The 13,473-nt window shown below is 41.6% G+C and overlaps 1 protein-coding gene across 1 annotated transcript in view; it reads right to left on the bottom strand.

Annotated features, from left to right (window-relative positions):
* Positions 1–426: 426 nt before the first annotated feature.
* Positions 427–13,473, bottom strand: part of IRS4 (insulin receptor substrate 4) — a 28,620-nt gene continuing 15,573 nt past the window's right edge. Inside the window, exon 2 of the mRNA XM_061598221.1 lies at positions 427–3,361. Within this exon, the coding sequence (XP_061454205.1) occupies positions 3,357–3,361 (5 nt within the window). The 3' untranslated portion in view covers positions 427–3,356. The remainder of the gene's footprint in view (positions 3,362–13,473) is intronic.

Genomic DNA, 13,473 nt, shown 5'->3' with positions numbered 1-13,473 from the left:
CAGAAACGTGTCTGAGATTAGAGAATTGGCTACAATACAATCATGAGCCTCTGGCTCATATATTATATTGTCGACATGAAAAGGCTGCTCCTGTGAATGAAGTAAGTGATGAACACTAATGGCTTACGACATTACTATCAGCTATAAACAGCCTTTCACATGCTCCATTTAAAAATCAGATTAAAAATCCACAACTACAATGAACTGATCACTACCATTGGCTAATGAATGCTTTAAGCCACACTAAGTATTCTTGCAGCATTTAAAATGGGCCATAATAGCTTTTTGGCAGAAGGGATCTAGGTGATTTGCATGCAGAGCATGCTAAAACTTAAATCCACGCTTAAAAGTCCAGGGAATGTATTAAAAAAAGGCACTACTTTAGCAAGCAACCAGTTTTAAATAATGACTCAACCGCATCAACACTACCATGAACACATTTACTGCAAGTAGCTCTATGGAAAGCCAATTCAGATAAATATAAACACTATACAGAGCTTCAAGCCAGTCTCCCAAAATTGCAAATGTGCTGCATTTTACCATGAAAAACAATGTAACAATATTTACAATGGAAGACACAGCCGGATCAATCAGCTCAAACAGATCAGTGAAGCAGAAATAGCAAATATAATGAACAGTTTTAACCATATATGTTTTAGTTTGTACAGACAATAACTGTCAATATCAAATTAAAATTTACAGGACAAACATTGTTCCATCATTGGTTTTTCTGTACTATACAGCAGCATAAAACGGGTGGCTGGAAGGTTGTCCACATAGTGATATGTTTTACATAGTTGGAAAATGGTCTTCCAGCACAATACTGAATAAGTTAGTTGCTGTAAACTAAGACAAAAAAGATTGCATATTTATTATGCTGTACCTGTTAGTATTTGTACCAGTAGAGTTGAGGTTTGCTTATTTATTCAGCATTTGTAAAATCAGTGCTGCATATTGTACCATGGTAGCCTCAGGATCTCATATGTAAAGAACGTAACATCTTTTAAACCTTTTTCACTATTCATCTTTTGAATTATCACCCAAATTTCATTTTTTAAATAAAAAGATGTAAAGCTTTTTTAAAAAAAGTCAGTACCTATTGCATTGTTAATTTACAGAGTCCAAACAAAATGTACATGGCAAGACAGTATTGTGGTCTAGAAAAGTGGTCATGTTTTTAAGTTAAAATCTGTTTAGCAGCAACTAGTGAAGTGTACTCTTAAGAACCTTGCTTTTCTAGATTCAGAAACTCATCTGTGCTTTTAAACTCTGCAGCATATATTTTTCCTTCCAATTACTGGGTTCTGCATGAACTCATGGATACCAACTATATTTGCCAAAAGTTACTTATATCATTTTGTGACATGTATATTAAGACTAACCAAAAATAGATTCCAGTACACAGTAATGAACATCAAAACTGACAGCAGGGTCTAATTTGTTATACAAACTGGTCTAGTACTTTGAAAAGGTCAGATGTCAAAAGGTGAGGCAACCCTTACTCAATACTTGTACAATATACAACGTAGAGGAATACCAGCTGTGTGGTGCCTGAGGATTTGTTTACTGCTTTCAACCCTTTCAGTTATCAGTGCTTCTAATTATTAGGATATACTACAGGTACCAATAACTAGTGCCAGTACCAATAACTAGTGTCATGCTCTTTAATGACTTAAGCCTATTAAGTGAGGCACCGGACTTCTGACTATAATTTTCAATTCCCCATTTTAAACATACTCCTAGTAAGAACATGTCTTCCTTTCCCCACATTAGGCATATTTTTTTCTAATTCTGGAAGAAAAAAGAAGCTCCAAATAAAAAGGTCGTTTCAAAGTTTAAAGTGGTCTCTCTCTAAAAGCTCTACAGCACATCAACATTGTAATGCAGGGGTAATATACAGGTGCAGAGTTTGCATTTTTTTCCATTTGAACTTATAAAGAAATCAACTCCCTGCTAATCCAAAATGTATAATTAATAGCAAAAACTATACAGGGAGATAAGATAAATTTTTAACTATAATCAAGATACAACCAATTATTCAGTTCTACCTTTACATTTGAGATATTCTTAACAATTTTCAATTGAAGAGGATACAGGAGTATTAAAAAAATAAAGAGACAAGAGAATTCACAAACCTCTCGTATCATAAAGTGAAATTTAACAACAAAAAAATTAGTTCTCAGATAGGTACCATTTCTCTCCCTTATAGGATATCACTCTTGTGGCTGTGAAGTCTCACATCAACCCACACATGTGCCTCCCTCTCAAGAAGGGAGCCAGAGACAAACAGTATGTGAGAAAGACAGACACTTGGTTACAGACTGGTCCTATGCATGTTGACCTGTCAGTAAGTCCCATTGATTTTAGTGGTGCTTACTTCATGTAACTGTGTAAGGGATTAAGATAGGATTTACCTGCCTTGTTCACTCTCTGGAAAGGGAGGAAGAGCCATGCTGTGTACACACACACACTCTCAATCCACTCAGTCCTCAAAAATTGCAAATTATCTTTATGGTATGCTCTAGCAGCAGCTGTTCTCAAAGTGGGCACTGACAGAGCAAACAATAAATGACTTCTTTGCAAATGCTGCCACAAATGCTAAGGGCCAGGGTGAGTGGCAGAGAAGTGGTACGTTCTCTGACTTTTCTGTCCCGGCCACAGCATGAAGTGGGTGAAGGTAAACAAGCTCCTCTTACGGTGCATGGAAGAGAAACAGACAGGCAGCAGAAAGTGCATGCATGGGGGAGAGGTTCTCTGGTAGTGGGGTGGGAAAGGTTGCGTTTATTGGCATTTTACTCTCCAGAAAAATTGGCCACAGGCCTCCAGTCCCAAATATATATATATATATATTTCAATGAGACTTACAAATAAGCATGCTTAGGATCGTAGCCTTAGTCTGTTGTTCCCATCCCCTCAAAATAGTTTATAACTGCCAAAGGAAAAAAAAAATCTAAACCATCACTTCAAGTACTAGGAGAGCAAAACCCTTATTAGGCAGATTCTCAGACAGCAAGTGACTTCTCAAAACAAAAACTTAGGGGGGGACAGTGTGGAAGGAGCACAAGAACTTGTCATTTCAATTCCAGCATTCACCTTGTCTCCCAGACAGTTATGCTAAGGGGAGGAAAGAAGCTCCATCATCAAAACTCATCTATGACCAAAGTTCATTCGGATAAGCACAACTGCAGACTCAACCAACACTTGATGAAAAATCATTGCCAATATGTCCATGTCTGTGCTGGTGGAAGTGAACAGAGTTGGCTGGAGATGGGCTCTGCTTCCAAAAGCACCACACAGTTATGGAGAAACCAGCTGGAAAGCCTGCTCTTCTCACAATGGTTTCCATGGTAATGCCATCAGTCTAGGGGAAGAACAAAATATTTTAGTGCAAGCGAAACAGGAAAAAGACCAGTTTGGTTTACTGTACATGGTATACACAGCACAACTGACATTTGAGGAAGTTACTAGGACATTTAAGGAATTCATCAATGCATTTGCAACCTTGATGTCCAAATTTTGATCCCAAGAAGAAACCTCATTTTTCTTTCTGCAGGATTTATTGCAGCCTATCAAAACTTACAATGCCTTGGAGCATTTATGTCACATGAACTTTTTATTTCAGCTCAAAGCTCACACAACCAGTTTGTACAGCCAATCTGAGACGACAAAATAAGGAACTGAGGAATTATGAAGCACCTGCCAAATCACGATATAGAACTGGTATGGGGCACAGAGTCTTTATTCATTCCACACTTTGTCCCACGTGCTTCACCTTTAAAATTGTTTCAAGGAGAATCTCAGCCTAGCTTTGGTGCATTCACATATCCCCAAGAACATTTTATGAATCATGAAACCTCACAAGGGGAAGAATTTAAAATGGAGCAATCTGAAACTTTAGTCATCAAGTGTTCTGAGGGATTTCTTCAACTAATGTACCATGTGTTAACTGTACAACCTCAGCTACACAGAAGCAGGTCATGGGGTTGCTTTGAAAGTATTGGTTTCCTGAAGGTATCCCACAAGAAAGTTCACCACACCCAGTAGATGGTGGTCAAGACTGAGAAGTTGGACTCCTCTGTGGAAAAATATGTTTTCTCCAAAATACTGCCCATTCTTATCAAGAATGCTTAGGATCACAGCAGTTTTCACAGTCTGTTATGTTATACCAGCAGGTTTTATATGTATGTCCAGAAAAGGCAGCCCAAACGTCAATAGGCTTCCTCATCTCCCCAATATAGATAGTTGTGACACCTTTCTTATAAGGTTTGTAACAACCATAAAAACCAGCAGTAAAATTCAGTTACTAGAACTACTGTCTCAGAAGAACAATTCAGATCCCCCCCCCAAAAAAATTTACTTGGATCATGAAAAAAACAAAGAATTCAAGCAATTCTGAGCACACCATGCTGAGGCAACAAACCAAGTGACATTTTGAAGGCTTTTTTTTTTTAATTACATTTTAAAGGACAAACAACACTACAAGTTGGACCGTGTGGCAAGCTGTTTGCATTCAGCAGCTCACCCTGAAGAGTGAGCGATTCTCTTCATCACAAACAGACAAAGATCGTGGCACAGAGAAGACTGCCTATACTGTTTCCAGGGCAGCTGCTCACCAACAACATGTGAGATGAACCACCACATGGAGTTAAAATGGCCTCCAGGAGATGTGCTAGCCCCTGCCCCCCCAATGCCATTAGTCACAATACTAGCCCACTGCTTCAGCTTGCTCCTTAATTAATACAGCAGTGAACGTTGTGCACTCAAAACCCAAAACTTTGTGAAACTGGGGAGGAACAGCTAAGACAGCACTACAGATTCCTCACTGAAGTTATGTGAATTAAGGCAAAATGATCTCTGTAGTTAAAGTGTTCAGGTTTTGTGTTGTTGTTCTGTCTAAGTGTGCCTCAAACTCTCTTCAGCTCTCTGAAAACTAGATTTTGGCCACAGACTTAAGCAAGCACACACAAATACTAAAGATTTGTTGCCTCATACCTCAGAGATGTTTCTTCCTTACATGCAACAAAGAGTGGTACATCTCAGAAATTAACAGATCAAAGTAAAGTAGTTAACACTGAGTGGGAAAGGACACACTGGATTCCTCCCCTCTTTAGATCTTCCCCACCAACATGTTTAATATTTAAATTGAGCATTACCTGAACTCAGCAACTGTCTGTCTCCAGTATTTTTCCACAGAACTCTTCAAAGCATTCATTATACTCCTGACTTACTGGACTTAGCATCCATTCTTTAACTGTGTGAGTACTTTGGAAAAAAGGACTATAAACAACCCATATGGGCAGAAGATAGCAAAACACGCTGGCCTAGATTGCATAACACACTCAGGCAAACTATGGATTAACAAGACTGAACTATGGATTACGAGGACTATGCAAATGTGTGGGCTCCTTAGTGCTGCTTTGCTCCTCAGTCTTAGCTTGCTGTCTAAACCCAGATTCATGGTTAAGCTCTCTCCTCACTAACCATGAGCTGCAGCCAAGATTTGTTCTTGGTCAGAGTATTCAGTGAATACTAAAGCTGGGCACAGAAAAATAAATACCACTTCACTGATTTGGATAGGAGGCTGCCTAGGCTTGGAATGCCATCATGCTTTGCTTCCAAAATGAGACAGAAGCTTGTTTCCCAAACCCTCTGATGTCTTCCTCATGGACTATAATAAAATAATAAACAAATGCCTATAACTTTATTTTTTGGCAGAACTGGATGAAATTTGAAGGCATAAAAAAGCCTCTTCTGAAAGGATGATGCCTCCCAAAATTTCAGGTTGGGCATCCAGAGAAAAAGTACAGAAGGAGCTGTGGAGGGCAGAGCTTGATTCAGGACATGGGAACTTGGTGGACCTCCACATACCTGATTCTCAAAAGACTGACTAAGCTACAGAGAGTCTTGATGAAGTGGTCAGGATCTCCCTGTTAGTTGTGCTTCTCAAGCCGTTCTTGGAAGCCCTAGAGACTCCAGCTGCCATACCTGCTGCCAAAATAGTCAAACTAACAAAGAGAAGAGCTTCTGATATGTTACTTCAATGTTCCTCCTAAAAGTACTTTGATTGGAAATAAAAAAGAGAGTCCTGGCAGAAATTAGAAGCTAGAGCTGTCAGTCACAAACTATACCCCCTCCAATCTGCCTAGCATTCTCCATTTATGACGAGCTTAGAGACACTTGGGAGAGGTTCAAAAATGTATCAAATTGGGCAGAAAAGTAGCACACCCTTGTGAGGGGGTTCCAGAGTGTTGGGATCAGCCGACTTTGTCTCAGACCCAAATTACCTCAGATTCAGAGGTGGTCTGAATATTTCCAAAGCAGGAGTAGTCATCTCGGACTCATGCCTCATCCAAGACCAATGCCACAGTCCTAATGTATGAGTGAATAAAAGTATCCCTCACTTTTCCCAACATTTCTAGTGTGACTTTGAAACAAATCCCAGGAGGCCGTGCAGGCAGAGATAGGAGTCACTGGGGAGCAGACTTAGCGGTGTCCTACTCCAGTGTTGTCCCCAGATGTACTACTTTACTTTCTCCCCAATAAGAGAATGCTGGCCATATACTCCCTATGATTTAAAGCATAGCATGCAGGGGCACTGTAAGAAGAAGGGCAAAACCTGCCCTCCATCACAGACTCCATACAGCCCATCCCTCACTGACAAAGCTCACACAGGGTCATACTACACTCCCTACAGGGCCTACACAGGCATCCCATCCACCACCATGAGCACTTAGGTGGTAAAGAAAAGCAAAATTCCATTAGCATGCTAGTTACTAAAATTTTGTTCCTAAGCAGACTTATCCAAGAGAAAGTCCCAACAGAACTTACCACAAAGAAAACAAGCTTAGAAATGGAAAGAAAAATCTGGCTTTATTATTTAAACATTCCATTTATTTTGAACTTTGTATCATTCGCCTATAAGTTTGTTTTGCTACACTTTTACTCCTACCCCAGCTTCTAATTGTTTTAGTTTTTCATTACCTATATATAAAATTTTCACTGCAACGTTCACTTCTTTAATAAGAGACACACACAGTCAAAATGTACTTAGTTTGGGAAGTTACATGATTTGTCAGGATGAGTCTGTAGTGGGTCTTGAACTAATGAACTGATGTAAGACAGAGGTTGGCCCTGTGTGCCACCACACCTAGTGACAGACAGGCAAATACTCTCTGACAGAAGTTTTTAGGTCAAACTTGCTTGCTTGACAGAGCAACTGGGAGACCTGTTCCTGCTGATGTCGGTCCACCTTTGCTTTTCCTCATCATACGCTCAGTTTCTGATGTTACTCATTTCCTGTGGGATACACTCAGGTTTGCCGATTCCAACCCACTCTCCCCACCTGCAGTTACCAGCAACTGGTACCTCTGACCATGGAGGCAGAGCATAGCCATAATGTCTAGTAGCCATTGATAGCCTTATGCTCCATGAGCCTGTCTAATCCTCTTTTAAAGCCATCCAAGTTGGTGGCCAGCACTGCCTCTTGCGGGAGTGAATTCCATAGGTCAACTATGTGCTGTGTTAAGAAATACTTTCTTTTCTCTGCCCTGAATCTTCCAACATTCAGCTTCATTGGATGCCCATGAGTTCTAGTGTTGGGGGAGGGGGACTGCTTTATTCACTTTCTCCACATCATGCATAATTTCATACACTTCTATCACATCACCTCTTACTCACCTATTCTCTAAACTAAAAAGCCCAAAATGCTGCAACCTTTCCTCATAAGGGAGTTGCTCCATCCCCTTGATCATTTTGGTTGCCCTTTTCTGAACCTTGATCTACAATATATTTTTGTGGTGAGGTGACCAGAACTGTACACAGTATTCCAAATGCGGTCGCACCATATGTTTGTATAACAGCATTATCTCAACAGTTTTATTTTAAACTCCTTTTCTAATGATCTATAGCATTGAGTTTGCCTTTTTCACAGCTGATGCAGACTGGGTTGACATCTTCATTTCACTATCCATAATGACCCCAAGGTCTATACAGGTTTTTTGCTCCTCCGGTATCTTGCAGAAGCACAGTGGATTATGCATAATCACTTTTTAAAAGGCGATCTGTGCAAAGTTTTAATAACTGTGTAAATCTCCTTGCAGAATTTAGCTTTGGATGTTTGCACCCAATCTTAAGGAGCCTCCACACCCTATCGCTATCTCGTGCTATCTTCTGCCTAGGAAGGGGCTCTCTCCTCGTGTTGAGTGACAGAGTAGAGAGACCTCAGCTTGTCCTACAAAACTTGCTGCTGGAGCAAAAGCCTCTGGCTCTGCTACAAAATCTACAACCAGGTGTAGGATCCAGTTGGGGAGAGTGGGAGGGCAGAGGGACTTGTGCAGTCACCACCTCCATTCAAAATTGTAAAAGAAGTATCTTACGGTATCTAGCCCAAGACCCCTGTGAGACTATCACAGGTCTCCCTGAACTAGCTTAGCATGAGATCTGGGATTCAAGCAGCTATAATGCCTTTGTTTTTACTTGCAAAGAGCAAGATGAAACTATACTTATTGCAGTTTACAGCTACAGGAAATCCTAGTCCAATTAGCCACTCCCTTAGTTCTTTGTGTGCGCCTCCCCTCAGACAAACAATGCACACAAAACTGAAGATCCAGCAAAATGCCAGCTGCTCCTCCACTCAAGACCCTGGTATTGGTATGCAAAAACAACCAGCAGACACACTTGCATCTGCATGCAAAAGCACACAAGACATAAACATAGTTCTGAGGATACCTGGTTCTATGAGAGGTACGTGCCAATGTGTGAGGACATGCATATTTATTTAGAATTTTATCTTTCCCTTCCTTCCAAAGCAGCCCAGGGTGGCAAACAATCAAATCAATACAATTAAAAACATTGAAAAACAAACCAAATATTATCACAACTAATATTTCAAGGTTGCTACAAACAATATTTTTCAGTATGTGGAAATTGCATTGGCACATCCATCTAGGGAAAGATTACACTGATCGATATTAGACAATTAGTCAAACATTTAAACAGAAGGACTGGCTACTAAGCTATAGGTGTTTTTATAACAAATCAAAGCTAATAATGAATAGTCATGTTCTTCAAGGTACAGCTAACAGTTTTAGAGAGCCCACTAATTTGGTCACACACACGTGTTATTTTTGATGGCATGCCACTGGGATTGATATGATGCAATAGGAAGCATACATGCCAATGGAATAAGAGAACGTCCTTCTTGTCTGCATTCTGCTTTGCTGCCTGGAAGTCAATGAACTCCCAGAGAGGCAAGAAGCACCATGCTACCACTTCCCATTGAATATGGATTCCTGTGCAATAGGGTGGCTGAGAGCAGAAAGGCACATTGCATGACATCTCTGTTCAATGCAGGAAGTAGGTAATCTTGCAATCACCGCCTGTTCTCATCTTCATCCTAATTTATGAGAGCTGGTTCACTTTTGACTGCAGTGGGCTGTGGAGCCGGAGCCGGAGTCGTGGAGCAATTTTGGGTGGAGTCGGAGTCAGTAGAAATGTACCGACTCTGACTCCTTCATAAATGGCAAATGTATATTAACTAGTAATAACAAATTTACTGTAGTAAAATGGTAGCACAAGGCATTTCATCACTACCACATGAATCCAGAGCTTGGAAAAGTTACTTTTTTGAACTACAACTCCCACGAGCCCAATCCCAACCAATCGATCGATCGATCGATCAGTCAGTCAGTCAGTCAGTCAGTCAGTCAGTCAGTCAGTCAGTCAGTCAGTCAGTCAGTCAGTCAGTCAGTCAGTCAGTCAGTCAGTCAGTCAGTCAGTCAGTCAGTCAGTCAGTCAGTCAGTCAGTATGTATTTAACCCTGGCACCTAGAAACCAGCCCCAAATAGAAAGAACTTACAGGAGCACAGGCTCAGTCTTTGCCAAGTCATTAGGGAAAGGGGAATGAGTGTCTCTCTATTTGTGTTTTTTGGGGATAGTGCTGGGATAACTGATCATAAGCCAATATTCCAGGTATATGGGACCTAAGCCATTTAGGACCGTCAAGATCAAATCTGCACTACCAAAAAGACCACCAGGAAACTTTAAAACTCTGACATGTTTCAGCCAACCAATCCCCTTAAAAGGAGACCTATCTTGCATTACAATCAAGGGTTAACAAAAGCATAAGTGATTTTCAGAAAGAGACAGATAGATAGACAGGGCTGAAGTCTAAGTATTTGGAGTTTGTGGAAAGTGTTCCAATTACCAGTTCATGCTAAAGACCGGCACAAACCTTGATTGCACCAAAATTACCTAAATGTTGGACATCATGCCAATCTCAGAAGCATGCTCTCCCCTCTCCCATTCACACAGGCAGTTATTGAGGTGAATGCCCATCCTAATGCAATTCAGTTTGTCTAATCTCCATGATTCCTATCGCTCTTCAAAGAAACGAAATCAGTATTAAGGAATCACATAAACATGTCACAGCATTTTGCTGTATAGATTCCTATTTTACTGTACTGATGCAGGACCTTCCAATGGCTTTCACCCGACAGCATGAGTAAGGGTGCATTTTCTAGCTGTTTGCTCACCAATCTCCCAAGAACCTCTCTTCAGAATCAACAGAAACACACCCAAACACGTAGGAAAGCACCTCCAGTCCTCAAAGAGAACTAGGCAACAGGATGTATTCTGGTATTTCAAAACGATATGGCAAATTCAAAACAGGCAAGCAGAAATCAGGCTGCCTCTGGCTAGAGGCTGAACAAAACACTCCAAGCTATAATTTTCACCCATACTAGCTCTAATGAACATAAGCTCATAGTTGCTACCACAACAGATGACACACACACTTCTGCCACACTAGAGTCCTCTAAAAATGTTAGAATTTGTTACTAATCATTTACCAGTGCATTTTATCTGCCTCAGGATGGTTTAAACAAAGGAGACCTGTGTTGAAATGAAATGGTAGCTTAGGAACCATCATGCCAATGGTCAAGGTAAAAGTACTGTGCCACAGTTCAACTAGACTGCTGATGGGGCAGCCATCAAGACCAATTCCTACTGGTATCCGGTATTTTGGTATCTAAATGTCTCCACTGGCAGTAAATATTCATTTTCATATGAAAACTCTTACATAAAACCACAAGAATTGCTCTGACATTATAACTCCTCCTTAGTTAAATAAGACCTAACTTGCTTATATTTACTACCATCAATCATTTTCTGTCAAAATGATGCTGTATTAACAGTTCCACTGAAGCTGCTAAGGTGGTCCGGCAAAAAGAACACAGACTTCAATGAGCTAAAATTTGTAACCATAGGTTTTAACAGAGTAGTCTTACAGTTGGAACTACACATTCCACCTCCACTGCACATCTTCCCAACCCAGCCACTGCTTCCCCTGAGGGAAAGCAGGGCCAGGGGAGTGAACTTTCCCGGAGGGAGGTAGTGGTCAGGATGACATGTGACCATTTCCCCATCTTCAGGTTCCAGATCTCTGGTTTGCAAAGGAAACACAAGTCTCAAATTGGGCCTGGAAGAAAGGTGGACAGGTGAGGGGAGGTTGAGAGGGAAAGCAGCAAGCAAGGGAAGCATTCACCCAAACCGCACACACCCTTCTCATCTAGAAATTGGACTCTCCTGGCTCTGCTTTGTCTTGGAGAACAGAAGCTGGGGTTTGAATAATAATAATAATAATAATAATAATAATAAATAAAAATTTATTTTTATGCTGCCTATCTGGCCGAATGAACGGCCACTCTAGGCGGCGCACATAAATTAAAATAAGATACAGCATATAAATACAATATAAATACGACATATAAATACAGTCTTCAACTAATCAACCCACCCACATCTGTACGTTATATACTAAAATTTGCTAGGGATCCTGTATGCCCGCTGAAATAGCCACGTCTTTAATCCTTGGCGAAAGTCTACCAAGGAGGGGGCATGGTGAAGATCATAAGGGAGAGAGTTCCAGAGGGTGGGGGCCACAATTGAGAATGCCCTCTCTCTAGTCCGCACCAGCCTGGTTGTTTTCACTGGCGGGACCAAGAGAAGGTCTTGTGAGGCTGATTTTGTAAGGCGGCACATTTGGTGATGCTGGAGGCGCTCCTTTAGATAAACTGGACCGAAACCGTGTAGGGCTTTAAAGGTTAACACCAACACCTTGAATTGGGCTCGGTAGACAACTGGTAACCAGTGTAGGTCTTCTAACACTGGAGTGATGTGATCCCGGCGGCGGCCATTCTTAATCAGCCATGCCACTGCATTTTGTACCAGTTGTTAATTTCCGAACCGTCTTCATGGGTAGCCCAACGTAGAGCACATTACAGTAGTCTAAGCGAGAGGAGACCAGGGCATGCACTACTCGCAGGAGCAGATGAACCGGAAGATAGGGTCACAGCCTCTGTATCAGGTGTAACTGATACCAAGCTGCCCGGCTCACTGCTAACACCTGAGCCTCCATGGACAGCTTGGAGTCAAGAACGACCCCGAGGCTGCAGACCTGGTCCTTTAGGGGCAATCTTATCCCATTCAACACCAGGTCGATATCTCCCAATCTTCTCTTGTCTCCCACAAGCAGTATCTCGGTCTTGTTGGGGTTCAGTTTCAGCCTGTTTCCTCCTATCCATTCACTTACGGACTCCAGGCACTTGGAAATGGTATCCACAGCCAACTCCGGTGAGGACTTAAACGAGAGATAGAGCTGAGTGTCATCCGCATATTGGTGGCACTGCAACCCAAATCTCCTGATAGCTCCCAGCGGCTTTACATAGATGTTAAATAGCATGGGAGAGAGGATAGAGCCCTGTGGCACACCACAATTAAGAGGCCAAGGGTCCGAAACCTCCTCTCCCAATGCCACCCGTTGGTGCCTGTCAGAGAGATAGGAAAGGAACCACCGTAGAACAGTGCCTCCAATTCCCGAGGTCGACGGTATCAAAAGCCGCTGAGAGATCAAGGAGGAAGAGGAATGAGCATTCACCCCTATCCAACGCCCTCCTCAAATCAAGACATGAATGAGAGGCAGCATGAATAATTCCACCCTTAGGGATTTCCACTCCATATTTTATATGCAGCTATGGCTATAAGCAGGGCTGTGGAGTCGGAGTCGTGGAGTCGGAAGTAATTTTGGGTGGAGTCGGAGTCAGAGTCGGTAGAAATGTACCAACTCCGACTTCCAAATAAATTCTGATTGACAAGAAGCAATTTTGGGTGGAGCCGGACAGTAGAAAAATAGAGGAGTTGGAGTTGGCGTTGGACCATAGAAAAATAGAGGAGTCAGAGTCGAAGGTTTGTCGTACTGACTCCACAGCCCTGGCTATAAGTACAAAATACGCAAGAGATGTGTCAGGTTTGAAGGGCATACACATGGAAAGTTTGCCAAGTGTGCATTTAAAACACTAAGAAAAAGTAGCCTGATCCTTTCTTAATCACCATGTCACAGTACTCTAGACAGGAAGTGCATGGCTCCTTCAAACCTGACCTTCTACATCCACTTCAGAATTTTTACCTGGGTATCTA

This window comes from Rhineura floridana, chromosome 16 (assembly GCF_030035675.1).
Source record: "Rhineura floridana isolate rRhiFlo1 chromosome 16, rRhiFlo1.hap2, whole genome shotgun sequence".
In the NCBI taxonomy this organism is placed as follows: Eukaryota; Metazoa; Chordata; class Lepidosauria; order Squamata; family Rhineuridae; genus Rhineura; species Rhineura floridana.
This window is presented reverse-complemented; position numbering and strand designations above follow the sequence as displayed.